Source organism: Esox lucius, chromosome 16 (assembly GCF_011004845.1).
Source record: "Esox lucius isolate fEsoLuc1 chromosome 16, fEsoLuc1.pri, whole genome shotgun sequence".
NCBI classification, from domain to species: domain Eukaryota; kingdom Metazoa; phylum Chordata; class Actinopteri; order Esociformes; family Esocidae; genus Esox; species Esox lucius.
In genome coordinates, this window is record NC_047584.1 from 11264204 (window position 1) to 11282010 (window position 17807).

Below are 17807 nucleotides of genomic sequence, written 5' to 3' on the forward strand. Positions count from 1 at the left end.
AATAGTGATAGGGTGCCATTTGGGATGTAGACAATGTAATCACACAACTGCTCTCCTCCCTTCACACATTTAGAAAGGTCATCAGTTATACCTGACCAATGCTGTGGGAATAGTAATGATGTTAGCTAGCTGCATTAGTATTGATGAATGTTCCACTATGAAGATAAGAGTAATTTTTGCCAGGAGATTTTCTCTCCTCTGTATTCAGATGCATTCAGTCCCATCCCAGAACTGCTCACCGCAAATGGCGTTTAGTGGGTGATACTGCTGGCTTGGCAGCTCCCTGAAACATTTCCCCATCCTCCAGGCAGCCCTGTCCCTTGTAACAAACAACACCCTATTTTCTATTAACCACATGCTGTTGTCCAGTGACTTAAAGTTCAAGTGGTTTGCATGTTTAGTCATTTATCGGACGCCCTTTTCCAGATCGACCTATACAACCAATTAGGGGTTAATGCTTTGCTCAAATACAACAACATCTGGTTTTGCTTTTCCAACTTGGAGATATGATCTGACCTACACACTTTAGCGCATTACACAGGGAATAGGAAAGCCATTTGGGACACCCCTTCTGGACAGTGATCTAAATAAGCCATAGGTCAGAAAAAGGTGCATGGATATCCATTTACTGCCAGCCGCCATCACAGCATAGGTAATGAAACAGCAGCAGCTGGAAGAACGGGAGCGAAAAAGTGTTCCATCAGCCCAGCAATATATACCAGGCTCTCTCTCTACAGAGAGTCTAGACCCAGTCAAGGCCAAGGACCATTGGACCAGCTAGCGTCTGGGTGCTCTGAGTTAATGTTATACAGTGGGTCAGTATGGGGTTTATGCTGTCGAAGAATACAACCGAGATGTAACAGTACAGGACAGAGTACTACAGGCACTGGATTATCCACACTTCCCTTGTCATGGGAAAACTCAGACCAGCCAGTCCATACGCCAATCTGTGATGTGGCTGTGTTCACATGACACCTCAGAGTCGGAGTGCTGATCTAGGATCAGTTTTGCTTCATTGATTGTTGTGAACCTACCGGGGCGTCTGTGGTCTTTTTCCACTGGAAGACCGGTGCATTGGATTGGTCTCGCGTTGCTGAAGGCAACCATTCCTCTGGTTGACCTATTTCTGAGATGTGTTTAATCCTCAAAGACTTACCAGTCTGTTTGGACTTTACAGTGTGTCAGAAGGAACATATATACGGGTGATAAATAAAAGGAAAAACCTGAATTAATGAGTTGTGGACTAACTAATGCAGATGATTCCATACAGGTCTACTGCATGATACAATAAGCTATTTACAACATATTTTGCTTTGTGGCATGTATAAAAATTCTAGCCCAGTTGACCCTGATTTCAGATCAAAATGGAAGAGGATATATCCTGAGCAATCGACAAAGCTCTCCACCATCATCATCAAAACACCAAATGAGGGAATATATTTTGGAAGAAAAGATGTGTGAAGACTCAAGACCAACCTGACCGGTGGTCCTTAGCCTGTCCATCAGTCCATCTGTCTCTCCCGTCCATCTTTTTTTCAGTCCGTCTGACTGTTGTCTGTCTCCTTAGAGTTTGTTTATCAGACTCTTATCGCAGCCCACACCAATAAGTAATCAGCTGTGATTAACGAGCTCCAGCCCTTCACGCTGTATTGACATTTATACAAGTGTCTCTCCAATCATCAGGCCTGTGTGTGTGTGTGTGTGTGGTGTGAACACAGAGGAAAGACTCGTCGTAATAGTGGGGCCTCTCTCACCTGCCCACTGGCTCTGTTTGGCAGCCCTCCAATCACTCCCTGGCCAATTACAATCACCTATAACACTCTGTTATCATTATCTTGGCCTCCGCCCCCCAAACCTTATCCCCCGCAGCATCGCCACATCGCTGATTTAATTTGGTGGACCCTTACTTCACCTCTCTAACAGCAACATTGTATCTCCCAGGTGTCTGCTCTGACAGTCACAATAGCCGTTGAGGAACGGGAACGCATTCTCTCCCTCCTCTCTTCCCTTTCTCGCTCTCCTTTTCTCTGCCTCTCTCTGTCCTTTTCTCTCTCTCTCTGAGGCGTATTGTCTTTGTTTTCCTCCCTCCGTTCACGGTGAACGGCTTGCATTTACACTTGCATGTGTTTGTGGCGTCCATTGATATGCTGGTGGCATTCGGTGTCTATCGCGCGGGGACATCTGGCGACTGCTGAAGGCGTTCCTCGTCCTCGGGGATGGAAGCGGGGATCAAAAGCAACCACGACGAAAATAAAGTTCAAATCTACATAGACAGAATTCACACTTGAAAGTCTTGTTTTGTTTCAAATCCAGCCAAGGAGGAAACTCGTCTCAAGTTGCTGCACAGCACGTACAGCGTCAGTGCATTTCCCTGGCCATTTGCACAACAATGAAGCAGCCGTTTTATAGATAAACTCCAAGGAGATTCGTGGGGATTGGTATACTTGGTATTCTCCCAAAGAGGCACAACAGGCGTTCACTTGCACAAACCAGGAGGACAACCGCATTGTTCCTGGCTGGTTCCCTAACCTGCTTTGATGGACAAACCATCAACATGGAGATGGGCATCATGAGAGACCTGCGTTTGATCACCTTCTTAGTGGTTTGTCAGTCTGGCCTGTCTCTAATCTCAGGCTGTTAGCTGGCCAGAGAAAACACAAGTTTAGGTCTCAGTGTTGAGGGGTAGCACGTTTGAACAGTGCTGTGGTCTTCACCATCATGTCTCACTGAGAGCACAGGCTGTCAACACTACGTTTGCAACAGTTTATTGATGTGTCTTTAGACTCAGGAACTGAGGCTGTGAAGTTTTGCTGCGTAATCTGCTCAATTAGCAGAAAGCTTTAATGTTCCTATCGGGTCTGGGAAAGTATGCCTGAGCCTGATAGGATTTGAGTTTGACATGTCATTCCTTTTAGGGATCTTTGATACACAGAATCGCTATCTTTGGTTGCCATCTCAGATGGGATATATAAATAAATGTGTGTTGAATGTTGCCCATTTTTTGAATGTTTGCAGTTTCAACAAAGATATATTTCTAGACATGACCGACATGTTGATCTGATTGAGGATGCAGCACAAATCCTGAAAACATCCCTGTGTAAGGGGACCTTGGTTTAATTTTGATGATGTGTTCTCCAGTGTTCCTAATACGCCTGATGTTGTTGTGGGGCGAGGCCACAAAGAGGTGCTCATCCTGGAAGTGGGCTGCTCATTTGACCGCTTCATGGAGTCAGTCATTGCTGACGAGCTGCTTAAAGGGATAGTTTTGGCAATGAGGCCCTAAATCTACTTCCCCAGAGTGAGATGAAAACGTGGATAACATTAATGTCTTTGCCTGCAGTTAGACAATGTTTTTAGTAGTGTAATGACTTAAAATTTTTGGGAACGGCTAAAATGTTGGCTGTTCCTGTGGATTTCCAGTCATTGAGCTAATGTTAGTTAGCATTGGCTTGTGATACTGAAAGCAGATAAACAGAAATGGTATCCACATGTTCATCTGACTCTGGGGAAAGATAAAGGGCCTTGTCGCCAAAATCTTGAACTATGTCTTTTAAGTCTTAACCCTTCATGCTAAGCCTGAACAATCTGGTTTTGGGTTTCAGGCCGTGTTCACAGACTGAGAGTAGGTGGTCCTGGCAGGCCTATATAAGTCAAGGTCAAAGCAGCTAGTGAGGTGCTACTCCTCATCAGTGGTCAGGGACACCCTTGTGATGGGGAGAAAGATGTTTACTTTGCTGCATGGTGTCCTCACATACTGAGGCTGTACAAATCTTTTTGATCCTTCTTGAATTATAAATATGATATTTGGGTTAAAATCAAGCATTTAAAATGTTTGTGTGCCGTTGGTGTCGCCTCATCAAGGGTTGTCAGTTCTCCAGGTCAATCCTATTTTTTCCTGTTGTTTTCCCCCATATTCTGAACCCATCGTGGTACTGTCTCTTGCTTTCCTGATATTAATTAAAATACTTTATAAACTTCCGATGTGGCAGTCGTATTGGATGAAGAAAATCTATAAAATAAGATTGCTTTTATATAAGATAATCTTAGGTCACACCTGCATTGTGATTTAAAAGCAGTACTGATGCTGTTGTAACTATTTTACTGAGTAGAATCCTGCCTGTCCCCTCCTCGACTTCCCTTACTGAATGAGACCTCCATAGTACCAGCTAGTCCAGGATGGTTTTGGGTGGGAAGGAGAGTACTGCAAGTGTATAAAAGTCAATGCAAAGTAGACAGACCAGCAAGAAATTCAGACCAGGCACTCTGAATCGTTTTGTAGAAAATTATTATATAAAACATTAACTATAGATGTGTACTGGTCATTTTTGCTTGTAATTTGTGTTAGTAGTGCATTAACAATTTTACATTTTGCTCCTCTAAAGACCAACGACTGCGCCCTGATGTTTTTCTGTTTATTAGCTCTTTATTGGATGGATAAGATCCAGAGTGATTTATTTGCCTTTCTTATGCATATGCTCTTTGCACGGTTCTTGGATATCCTTTTTCTTTTCCCAAGAATTTTATCTTTTGACCTGCACAACTCGTGAGGGAGCCAAACAAAATAACCTTATCTTATACCTTTCCACTTGTTCTGTGTTTTGGTGATTGGCTTTGTAGCCTATAGTTGCTTCCTTAAGACTGTAATAGGGTCTTTGGTGTCTGTGCCATTCAGTTCCAGGAGGTTCTCCTTGCATCAGAGGTCAAACTGTCTCATTGTGGACTGTATCAGTTCATCAGAATTTGATTTGTCAAGAGGGTGTGAAGTTATTTCAGGGCTTGTGCTCCTCCAGTGATCTTTGTGGAGGTGCAGTACATAAGACATGAGCGATGACTGAGCCATGTGGATTTTCTATGTTCTGACCTCACCGTTGAATCTCAGTCACTGATCTATTTGATAAAAATTATAATATCTATTGCGTTTTGGACAAAGCTTTGTATATAAATGGTCTCTGATCTATTAGGGGAGATGTATTGTTTTCCCCAAATGCCATCGAGACAGGACCTTAGGGTCACATTATTATCTGTGCCGTATCTAATAGATATTTAAAATAACATTATTCACTTCTTTCAGTTGATTGTAGCCAAGTAAAAGGTGTTTATTACAGTGGGGAAAACAAGTATTTGATACACTGCCGATTTTGCAGGTTTTCCCACTTACAGAGCATGTAGAAGTCTGTAATTTTTATCATAGGTACTCTTAAACTCTGAGTGATGGAATCTAAAACAAAAATCCAGAAAATCACATTGTATGATTCATTACACAAAGTAATGAATTTGCATTTTATTGCATGACATAAAGGTTGATTTGATACATCAGAAAAGCAGAACCTTTGGTACAGAAACCTTTTTTTGCAATTACAGAGATCATACGGTTTCCTGTAGTTCTTGACCAGGTTTGCACACAATGCGCAGGGATTTTGGCCCACTCCTCCATACAGACCTTCACCAGATCCTTCAGGTTTCGGGGCTGTCGCTGGGCAATACGGACTTTCAGCTCCCTCCAAAGATTTTCTATTGGGTTCAGGTCTGGAGACTGGCTTGCCACTCCAGGACCTTGAGATGCTTCTTACGGAGCCACTCCTTAGTTGCCCTGGCTGTGTGTTTACAAGCCGTTATCATGCTGGAAGACCCAGCCACGACCCATCTTCAATGCTCTTACTGAGGGAAGGAGGTTGTTGGCCAAGATCTCGCGATACATCCCCATCCATCCTTCCCTCAATACGGTGCAGTCGTCCTGTCCCCTTTGCATGGAGCCCCAGACCGAGGCAGGTTGACTTCTTCCATTTTCGAATAATTGCACCAACAGTTTTTGCCTTCTCACCAAGCTGCTTGCCTATTGTCCTGTAGCCCATCCCAGCCTTGTGCAGGTCTACAATTTTATCCCTGAAGTCCTTACACAGATCTCTGGTCTTGGCCATTGTAGAGAGGTTGGAGTCTGTTTGATTGCGTGTGTGGACAGGTGTCTTTTATGCAGGTAAAGAGTTCAAACAGGCTTCTTAAAGAAAAACTAACAGGTCTGTGAGAGCCGGAATTCTTACTGTTTGGTAGGTGATCAAATACTTATGTCATGCAATAAAATGTTAATTAATTATTTAAAATCATACAATGTGATCTTCTGGATTTTTGTTTTAGATTCCGTCTCTCACAGTTGAAGTGTACCTATGATAAAAATGACAGACCTCTAAATGCTTTGTAAGTAGGAAAACCTGGAAAATCATCAGTGTATGAAATACTTGTTCTCCCCACTGTGTATCTCAAACATTTCTTTTGTATGTGGGAGGCAATAAAGTGTTCCTAACTTGACACCACAGGTGTTAAGTTAATCATTTAAGACAGCAGGACGGCTCTTATGCACTGGGCAAATTATTTCATAATTTCCTCAGGTCTGGTACTATGTGCTCTATCAGTAATAGTTTTGCACAGCTCGCAGAACACCTGATAATTCCTTGTGACAGGATTTCCTTGGTGGCTGACGTTGATCTGGGTGATTGAGGTTGACCTGGGTGATTGAGGTTGACCTGGGTGATTGAGGTTGACCTGGGTGATTGAGGTTGACCTGGGTGATTGAGGTTGACCTGGGTGATTGAGGTTGACCTGGGTGATTGAGGTTGACCTGGGTGATTGAGGTTGACCTGGGTGACTGACGTTGACCTGGGTGACTGACGTTGACCTGGGTGATTGAGGTTGACCTGGGTGATTGAGGTTGACCTGGGTGATTGAGGTTGACCTGGGTGATTGAGGTTGACCTGGGTGACTGACGTTGACCTGGGTGACTGACGTTGACCTGGGCCAGTGGCTGACGTTGACCTGGGTCAGTGGCTGACGCTGACCTGGGCCAGTGGCTGACGTTGACCTGGGCCAGTGGCTGACGTTGACCTGGGCCTGTGGCTGACGTTGACCTGGGCCAGTGACTGACGTTGACCTGGGCCTGTGGCTGACGTTGACCTGGGCCAGTGACTGACGTTGACCTGGGCCAGTGGCTGACGTTGACCTGGGCCAGTGGCTGACGTTGACCTGGGCCAGTGGCTGACGTTGACCTGGGCCAGTGGCTGACGTTGATCTGGGCCAGTGGCTGACGTTGACTGATACTCTTTTTAATAACTTATTAACATCTGCCTCGTCTATACAACCCATTCAGATTCCCCTTGTGCTGACGATAACAATCTAGATAACAGCTCATGAGTGTTGAAGTCCTTGCCATCAAATACATTTGTATCAGTGTGTGTAGCCAGGCCTGTTTAACTAGAGTTCAAAGGTCACAGTGATGAGTTAGTGAGCAACTGCATGGCAGTTTGTTATTTTATATGAAATTAATAGAGGAGCTTTGTAATGCCAAGCCTGTAGATTACGTCGCCATAGTCAAGGACACTCTTGTTAGTGTGTGAAGGATGCCTTTTTGAAGAATGTAATGATAATTATATAAGGTGTTAAGTACAGCCATAAAAGGCTTGACAAAATATAACGCTGACCCATTCTGGGTGAGGATACTTGGGGACAAGCAGGTTAGAGTAGGTTATGATCAAAGAACATACCTTTTTTGCCGGACTGTGTAAGCGGAGCCGGCTAAGAAGAGCGAATGTCTCTTACTGACTGACTACCCTTTGTTAAATAGCGTAGTGGTTAGAGAAGTGGACTTGTAAACTATAGGTCCCGAGTTCGTATCTCCTCGCAGGCGAAGTGAAGTATGCTTTGTGAATTATTCCGTATTGACGTTAAAACCAAAACCTGAAATTGTATATGGTTATATTGCGACTGTTTCTGGCGTGGAAAAGTTCATCTTCAGTCTCACTAGCAATTGTTCAATTCTTACGATTATTCCTAAGAAGTTAATAGATACCAGTAAGCCTATTACTGTCTAATAAGCTGTTAAAACGGCCAGTGGCAAAAGCTAACAGTTCATAGACGCAATTTGTGGAGGAGGTAAACTTAGTAAGAGACGTTAGTCAGTTTAACTGTATCAATATAATTCACAAATGGCCAATTAGCAGTTAAAAAGGCCAGTGGCAAAAGAGGATTTGTTCATAGACACGAGGCTATACCGACACAGCCTTTCACATTGGTGACCCGGATTCGTATCTCAAGAGGGCGATACTTTCTATTGCGGTCCGGCTGAACTAGGCTTGCCTGGTTGCTTGTTTGTATTAAGGAGTAGATGGAAGTCAAAAAAAGCATGTTGGTTGATGCTAAAACTATGTTGTCAGTGAGTAGCCAGTTGCATATGGAATAATGTCATTGACACACAGATGAATGGGGCAATAACTGGCAACAAGTGCATTGTCTTTAATGTACACCGAGAAAAGCGTTGACCCAAGAATCGAACTTCACAGATACCATCAGATTCAACACATTGTACACGGTCAGAGAAAACGCTGAAGATTGTTTACGAAATGAAAAGCTTTAGCCAAATAATTAAAAACAGTCACACAGTTCTGCTTTTTGTCAGTTATGTTGTTTAGGACCTTTTAGAGATGCTGAGATACACCCATGGCCAATTCTGATGCCTGACTGAACAGCAGAGAAAACACTCTTGTAATCAAGATGGCAGGTTAACTTGGAGTAGTGCTTTAATATTCTCTTTACAGGCCATTTCTGCTTCTTTAATCTTTTATTTCTTTAGCTTCAATTTAACACATTTTGATTCAACCCTGTTACAAGAAGTTCAAATCCAGATCCATCTTCTTTAAAAGGAAAACTGAGTCCTGACAAACCAGAATTCCATCAGATTCAGACTCCTTCGGCGTGGCCTTTCCTGAGAACACAGTCCAGTCGGTATTGTAAAGCGGTCTTACAGTGTCTTACAGTGTCTTACAGTGTCTTACAGTGCAGCGTTGGAGGTGTCAATCCCTTGTTTCACTGTGGATTATAGACCACTTCCCTATAGTTTCGTTTGCCAGGATCACTGGATGGAAAAATGTGGACTAATTCACAACCTGTAATGCTCAGTTGCGCATTTCAATGTAAATGTTTCCATGTTTAAGATTGCTGAAATGAAGGTCTGTAGTATTATTAGCCCTTGTCAAAGGTATTGCTGATAAAGAGTGTGTTGCGTGTATAGCTGTTGAAATCACCTGGTATTAATCACAGGGAGTCATTGCACATGCATTGTGATAACATGCAGTGCCAGTGACATTGGCTGGGGGGGGAAAGAAAATAGCAAGAAAAAAATAAAGCTAAAAACTATCTTAGATAAGGGAAAATATTAAGAAGTTAAAAACCAGTGAAACTGATAAATCTGCCTGGTAGACGACATAACTTCATCTTGCCCCCATGTACAGCGAGGGAGATGTTTTGGGAATCAAGAAGAAACCAACAGTCACAGTACCCAAGGTAGTCCATCTTAATGGTAATAAGTCCAAATCTAGATCCATGCCTTTGGCCTATTTGGAAATATAGTGAGAAAATGTTTCATTAAGAGCATCCAACAAAATGAAACGTCTGGTGTTGGCTTAACGCCAGTCTCACTTAGTTTGGAAACTTCTGCTATGCTTGTTGGCCAATTACAACAGCAGTGGGTTTAGCATTGAAAGGATGCGTACTGTATTAGTATTACAGTGTTATCACATACAGTATAACCTTTAAGAATAACTTCATAGGCGAGTGTGGTTCAGTTCTTTGTGAACTTTATTAGAGAAGCCTGTATGTAGAACAGCTGTGCAGCAGGTTTTAGAAAAAGGGTTCGCTTGATTAGCCAATCATGTAAATTCCTAAAGGTTATTATTACTTCCAGCCTGGTATCGCCAGCTCACCTGGCAGCTCTTCCTGTTTCCTGGCACGGTGTTTATCTCTGTCACCACACTGTGAGGTGGGATAGATGCTTGCTGTGTGGTCTGAACCGACAGGATGGGAAAGGAAGAGGCTGTTTGGTGGCAAGTCTCCAGACACTTCACCATAGGAAGAAAAGGACGGCTCTGATGGACACGTTATGGGCACATGCTCCACGTAGTTTTATCACACACTAGTTGTGTAGGAGAAAAACCTGCCCCAGAGATTAACATACATTTAACGTTGAAGTTTAAACGTCTGGTAAAAGTTGAATTTGCATTCATGATGACTAATAGTGGACTATATCATGGATACTCTGCCAGATGGTTTGCTGTAGGGCTTGCCGCTAAAAGCTTTTGTTTCTCTTTTTTTTTCTTCAGTAACTTCCGGTTCCTGATGATAGCACTGGCCTATGCTGTGCCCACGGGTGTGGTGGCGGGCTGGTCAGGGGTTCTGGACATGATCCTGACCCCTGCCAAAGTCAGCCAGGTAAGAAACATACACTTTGACCCCGACACCCTGACCCATGACCCATGACATGTCTGCTGAGGCTAAAACATACCAAAGATACATGTTGTCTGCCAAGTCGAGAATTACAGTAATAGCAGTTCTTCAAGAGGATTTATCCGTTTCAAATGGCGATTTATTACAACAGAGTATTGGGTATTTTAATAAATAAAACCAGTGTGTGACACTAGGGCCATCATTTTGCAATGGTTTTAATACACATTTAAACATGATTTGCTTCAGTTGTGTAGTTGCAAATATATAGAAATACATGGGGAATACTAGGAACATAACACGACAAAACACCTACACGTTATTCAAAATGTCTCATGAACAACTGACACACCTGTTAACATTTTACACTGTGCTTGAGTGTGAGTGACAGACCAAGAGAGCTAGCATATAATCCACATCCGCTCTAACAGCAACCTCTAGCCCCTACCCTCCAGAGTCTAAACTCTTGGAGATTTGAGAGGGATTGTTAAGCAGTGAAATGGTGAAAGCTCCACCTTACCCTCTGGATTGGTGTAGTTTTGGCAGAAATCCTTACGTCGTACTCCAAGCATCTAGGGGGTGAAAGCTCCGGGTTGTTTCTTGACTGCTGGCGCCCCATAACCCTTCAGGTTGGTTGTTAACCTTCAAGAAAATACTTGAGACATCAGTATTTTTGTGTATTTTTGTGAGAGGTTCCAGTCAAACCCGTTTCCTTGGTGGTAGTAAAAGTCTGACCAGCATTGTCATGTATTGGCGTAGTGATGAACCCTCCCCCCCACCTCAGAACTGGAAGGTTCCAGCTTTATCCAGCTTTAAATCTCATTTCCTGAATTTCAAAGAATAGGTTTTGAATGCAAAAACAGAAATTGTAATTGAACTGGGACCTGCCGTCCATGTGGATGCCATTCCCGGTTCTGATTAGGCCTGCGATCTGCCTGTTGAGTATTGCTTGTGTAAATATTGAACACTGCAATTTATGATTAGGACACTTGAGGGCCATTGGCATGAACATTTTATACAAACTCATTATGAAAGGAACACTCCTATTTTATTGCCAACCATGTTACGTTTTAAATTACAGTTTGATAACAAGTAAATAAGCGCAAAACATAGATTTTCTGCCAACCACAAGGTCAGTGTTCATACCTGCACTTTGAGCCGTGTTCAGGCACCTCCCATACCACCTGAGGCGTGTGTCACTTGACTGAAAGTCCTTTCCAGAATCAGCTGATGTAACCTGAAAATGACACCACACAAATAGATGGCAAGACAACAACCATTCTGCCTTTTTATTGATGAACCCTGTATTTGTTTTATAAAAAAAAATCAAAGGGTTTTATCACTTGTTAAATTCTTATTAATTATGATGAATAACTGCAAATGTAAAGAAAGCAAGGTAGTGTTTTGTTACACAAAGACTAAAACCACTACAAAGGGTTAAACAGCTTTTGACTACTAAGTAATTATATTGAGTGTATGTGTTCACCCTTTTTTATCTTAATTTAGCCACATGACAATAAGTGTATTCTTTATGACTTTTCAGCTCCAATACGTTGTCCATTTTAAGAAATGTTTATTACCCCAGTTTATTGAAAGAACCTTTTAGCGTCTTCTCATATTTCCCCTCAAATTATTTGCGATCGTTCACTACACAATAAAATGCTGTTTCAGTTGCTATCTAAACAATGTATTGGTGCTCTCCGTCTGACGTGCTGAAATGAATGGTCAGTCTGAAAACATCCCCATCATTTTAAAAGGCCCTGTGATGTGACTAATTGGGTCGGAGGCAATCACACAGAGTGTAATTTCCCTGGCCGAAATGAATGTAATTTCCCTGGCTCAAATGAAAGCTTGCTTTCCAAATGGCATCCTATTTCTTACACGCTGCCCTTTAACAAATAAAAAGTCATTCAAATTATATAAAAGTTAGGGTGTCATTTGGGATGCAGCGAGTGGAACTTCCCAGGCTGAAATGGATGTTGACTCATAATTAACCCCAGCGGCACATGACGACATCCTGGGTTGACACAGAGCTGCTGCCACGCCTCTTTGATTTCCAATCCTGGACTCATTAACAAGCAGCAGGCCCTTGTGAGCGACTCTCTGAACTTCAAAAACTCCAAAAAAATAAATAACAAAAATCACCTAATTACACGTTTTCCTAAATAATAATTACAAAAATTCAGATAAACCACAGTCGGACCGTCTTCCTCGGCTGTCCTCTCGGTTCATTTCCGCTTCTTCCCGCTACAAGAGTAGAACTTTTTAAGGGTCTAATCAAACGTACGCGTTGGTCCACAGGGCTTTGTGTGTATGCCGGAAGAATTTGGAGCACGTCAAGAGAGCGTGGTGCTTAGCACTTGAGATTGTTAGCTTAATGAGACCGGCATCGTTTCAGACCCTTCAGCGGTCCTGGATTAGCATCAGAACTCCAGAATGCAGAGCTCTTCCAACAGGATAGCAGTGGCTCAAAGGAGACAGAACAGGTTTCAAGGTTATAGTGAGACGTGTACTTGAGATGAAATCACAGAGCTGTGGGATCACATGCACCTACACAAAGCTAACTTGTATTCACCTTGCAATCTTTTTCTTTTTGCCTAAACCCACAGGGAGTGTCATAAATTGTTTACGTCTTATAGGCTCAATTGTCATCACAAGGAAATGTTAAGGAACGTTTCATCTCCAAGTTGCCCTTACGTTCCTGTCTAAGGACCTTATAGGAAAGATTTAGCTAAACTCGTACTGGAGTTTTCCTCAGCTCAAAACATTTAAAAACACAGTAAATACTTATCAGACGCTATGTAGATTGTTAGTATGACTTTCAGGATGTGTAATCATTGTCCCTGATTTAAGAGTTTTACACAGAATTTGAAATGTTATCTTACTGTATACTCCAAAAGCGCAATACTCCAAAAGCTTTGATTGCTCTGAGGTTAAAGTAGGCTCTCATCTTTTATGTAAGGGTATGTCACAATTTCCAAACAAAAGCACTTTTCATACTATTTTAAGGCACCAAAAGTATTGGGACAATTGGCTTGTCAGGTTAGATTACAAGAAATCACATTACAAAAAAACAGTAAATGTACCAACAACAATATTGTAATTGGATTACAGATACATTTGAAAAAATGTATGATTTCTTAACTTTTGGATTACTTCAAATAAAAAATAATAGGTGCGCGAAATAATTATGACATGTTGTATGTTTGAGTTTATTATTTAATGTTATATAAAATAAATGTAATGTTTATTTGAACCAAAACATGAATTGCGCGCCTCAGTTGTGTGTGTGTGATCATCATGCGTGCAAAGTTGGACGCGCATAACCAGTTTAGTGACGGAGGAAGCGCTAGTTTAAATGTCTCCGGTTTTGGTTGGTTGGACGGCAGGTAAAAACAGAGTATATCTTCCATAATATTAGCAGAGTCATATAAAATGTTATAAATAAATTATATGGAATTTACCACGACATTTGAGGAGAAAAGGTGTGATGGGAAGCCCTCTGCCAAAGGATAATTATCTGCATTTGACGCGGCCTCATCAACTCCGTCCATACAGGTAGGTCATGTGAGTTTGCTTGCTTTGCATCTCTAAAAATGGTGTCCATTTGCTATCATTGCCTGCTGACATAATTTACTTTAAGTTAAGAGTGCAGGTTTATAGTCACAGTTTATTTCTTTAATTTGCATTTTGAAATTCCATCACTGGTGGCCATAATAATCGCAGGTTATGTTCGTGCGGGTAAATCTTATTTCTATGCGGGTGTTCATGATTGCAAACCTGCATTCGCTTGTGGGGGGTTTCTGCAACATTTTGACAATGTTGGTTGTGGAGCAAATCATCAGACTACTGCAGATTTAGTTTATGCGTGAAAAGCTACGGATATCTGAATTTTTATATACAACAATGTCAATACCCTTTTCGAGTAATTGCCATTTATTTTTCAACAATGTTTTGAAGCAATTAAAAACATGAATAAAACACAAATAACAGAATAGGCTTAAGCTTCATTAGATTTGGAGTTATGTTCAGATAAAAAGTCAGATTCTGCAAGATGGTTTATTGGATTAATTGGAATGACTGAATATCTGACAGACCTTTAGCTTGTAATGTAGAGATGTAGCCAAATCATATTGAAGTAAAAAGCAATTGTTTAAAAACCCATTTCAAAGGCACTGTACACAACCCATAAGGTAAAATGCAATGACATTTTTAGCCAGCAATGTAAACTCTAACATTGATTTTGCAAAACGTGTTCAGTTGGTTATAGGCTATTCACATTTTTTTCCCAATGCCTCTTAATATGAAAGTAATCTAAAAGTAATACAAAGTAATCATGTTGCTGAGTTTGAGTAATCAAAAAGTTACTTTACTGATTACAAATGTGGACAAGTAATTTGTAACTCTAACAGATTACATTTAAAAAGTAACCTACCCAACCCTGCATATGTGGTTAGTTTGGATGTGATACAAATCTGTCCCAAAACATTTAGTTCCCTATAACAGAGGGATTATATAGAGAATGTATTGTCATTTGTAAATGGTGAAATCAATATGTGCACAAATTATCTAAAAAGCTATGCTTTAACCTTTCAGTAAATGCTAACTATCAGACTCAAACTTTTAGAGTATACAGCACAAAAAAATGCTTCACTGACCTGATAAATACAGAGTATATGTTTAAGGTCTCACTCTACGAACCACATCCAACGCAGCCTGGCTAGCGAGCCACGGAACACACGAGCCGACTCTTGGCTACGGTTCAGTGCAACCGGCGAGGTGCCGATGAGTGTTGGCGCCGATGAACCACAAACGTATTGTGATAAGATCAGCAGCCCCCTCCTTTGAGACTAACTCACTGAGAGCAGTTATGAGGCGTGAAATGATACTGTAGCTCTCCAGCTGTGCACGTCTGACGCACGTACTAAACCTACATGTATTTTAGGTCGGCCGTCAAGAAGAACACCGCGCTAACAAAGTGAGGGATGTGTCTCACGCACGCACGCGCTATGTGGCCCCACTATCCTCCCACACGTAGCTGTCCGTCTCTCACTCTCTGACTCTCTCGCTCTGTGCAGGAGGCAATCGATACTGAGCCGCTGCTTTAGCCCGTACCCCCCCCCCCCCCCCTCCGCTGCCTCCCAATCACCTCGCGACCTGCTCTCTCCCCCGCCTAAATGCCACTTGCCAATCTCACCGCTGCCATGTCACTCGGGGGCTGTGCTGTTCTGCCTTCCCATTAGCAGGCTCTGTTCTGCAGATGTCAAACGCGGTTTCTAATCTGTCGCCGAGTAGAACGCCCGCCCACCGGGGAGAGGAGGCGTCTGTGTGCGTGTGCGTGTGCGTGCATTTCTTTTCTGCAAAGGCGACCAATTTACTTTTCACCTAACTGCGTCATCCTGTCTTTCGCCGGACACACAATCCCCCACAACCCCCTCCTCGATTTTCTAACTGTCCTACCTAAGGCGGTGTGCCCAGCAGCAGCAATAACAGTTTGAGCCATCACGCACCGTTTGATGAGTAATGGCTGTTTGCAGTCCCTCCGAGGTGACCCTTCTTCCCCGCTGACAGAAAGTATCTCCGTACCAACCATAGCCTCTCCCTCTCTCTCCCTCTTTCTTCCTTTCCATCTCCTCAGAATGTGAGACCCAAACAGCACCCTGTTCCATATATGGCCCAGTACCTTTGACCAGGGACCGTGCTGTAGAGCTATGGTGTAAAGTAGTGCGGTGTGTACTTAACGGAGTGTCATTTGGGACACAAGCATCACCCCCCCCCCCACAGGGAATCGATCCTATAAATAAGAGCATTTTGCTCTGAGAGAAGTGAGGCTACACTCTGGCACAGAATTGGGGCAGCAGCTGGCCATCCTTCTGAGGAGAGTGGGACGTTAAGGCCGGGGTGGTGGCGAGCGGAGAGGATGGCGCTTGGGATGAGGACGGCCGAGGACTGGGGCCAACAGGGCTCGTATGTGGTTGTAGCCGCATGAGGCTTGTCCCAGGGTGGGGGAACGGGGCAAGAGTTATGGGCCGGTTGGAGCCTCTCCGCGCGATAGCTGAATGCATTCCACATCAGCTCGTCTCCCTCGGGCGCGCCCTTCGTCAGACCAGACAGTGTCACAAAGCACGTAGCTCAGTGTCTTGGTGCGGCTGTGCGCAATTAGCATCGCTTTGAGAACATGGTCCCACGCTGTGTTAATCACTCATGTGTAATTGCTCCGTTAATGGAGAGTGGCCATTAAGTCGCTAGCCAAGGAAGAAGGGGGTGGGGGACTTTGAAGGTTGATACTTCACATGAGTGCGCAGCAGCAGCAGCTTTCTGATTACACAGAGGTTTCATGGTCTTGGAGAGTCAGTGTTGTCAACTCCTGGTGCTTTTCCCAAGGTTTGAGTTCCATCGCCTGAGCCGGTGTTGTGGTTCGAAGGGGTGCGCTGCACAGTCCAGGCACTGAAAGTGTTTTGCATATCGACGCTTGACACCGACCATAGTTAACTCTGTATTCATTTCCCTGTTGCGATAGAAGCATTTGTAAGGGTCATTATTATTGGCTTAGATACCAGGGAGAATAAAAGAAAAACAAGTGAGGGAGTGTACACTGGGTATCCTGGGTTTCGAACCATAACAGTGCAACACGCGTGATTAAGCTTAGCACAGCCCATTTTAGGTCTGTACAGGTGCACCTAGTGTCTCTTAACATATTTCAATTAATTACCTACACGGATGAGCGCGCACACTCACACACACATGCACATAAAAGGCTGATTTGTGTTCACCTGCTAAAATCAATGTAGAATTACAGAAATGCCTAGTTACTACAGTTTTCTTCTTTAAATTCAGGTCTGGTGCCGTTTGTTCTCACTTGTGGTCGTCGCCACCCGGGGCTCCCACTATCTGGCCTTGATTTACATGGTCTGATAGATTGACGTGAGCTGCGGCGTGCCTTCACTGGCACCTAAACATTCGTCTTCGGTGTTTGCCCGGGTGTCAGGAGCTGGTTGTGGACTTTATTTACCTGCTGCCTGGTTCCCGGTTGACCTGACGTGTGTGTTTGCATTGGGCTGGATGATACACAGGCCTCGGTCTCCGATGCGGTCCCTCTCTCATACTGATGGTTCAGCGGTAGACCCTGTGTCGTGTTCGGTAGGGAACGGAAGCTTGTGCGAGGTTAGGTTTTACATCCCTGTTTAGCATGTATCTCTTTATTGAACGCAACCGCGGCGTTGGTGTCGTTTTTTTACCAGAGGGCTGAGGAGGAAACTTCGCCCTGGTGCGGTCTGCTGTTTCCATTGACCCCCACAACTCTCAAAATACAGGGCTGCAATGTTAACCTCTGCTTGATTGACAGGTATCCTGCGTCCTCAGACTGTCTGTGTCTGCTCTCTGTCTAGCGTCTGTTCTCTGAGGCGTGTGCGGAATGCTGAAGGTAGGGTAATAACGGAATCTTTCTTTTTCTGTCTCTCCCGGTCTCCTTCAGGTAGATGCTGGCTGGATTGGGTTCTGGTCTATTGTAGGCGGATGTGTGTTTGGAGTGGCCATGGCCAGGT

General features: G+C 43.3%; 1 protein-coding gene across 1 annotated transcript in view; it reads left to right on the plus strand.

Moving 5' to 3' along the window:
- The window catches only part of slc49a4 (solute carrier family 49 member 4), a 64538-nt gene that overhangs the window by 20711 nt on the left and 26020 nt on the right, over positions 1–17807 (plus strand). Inside the window, 2 exon segments of the mRNA XM_010879741.4 lie at positions 10143–10251; positions 17738–17805. Coding sequence (XP_010878043.2) covers positions 10143–10251; positions 17738–17805 — 177 coding nt within the window.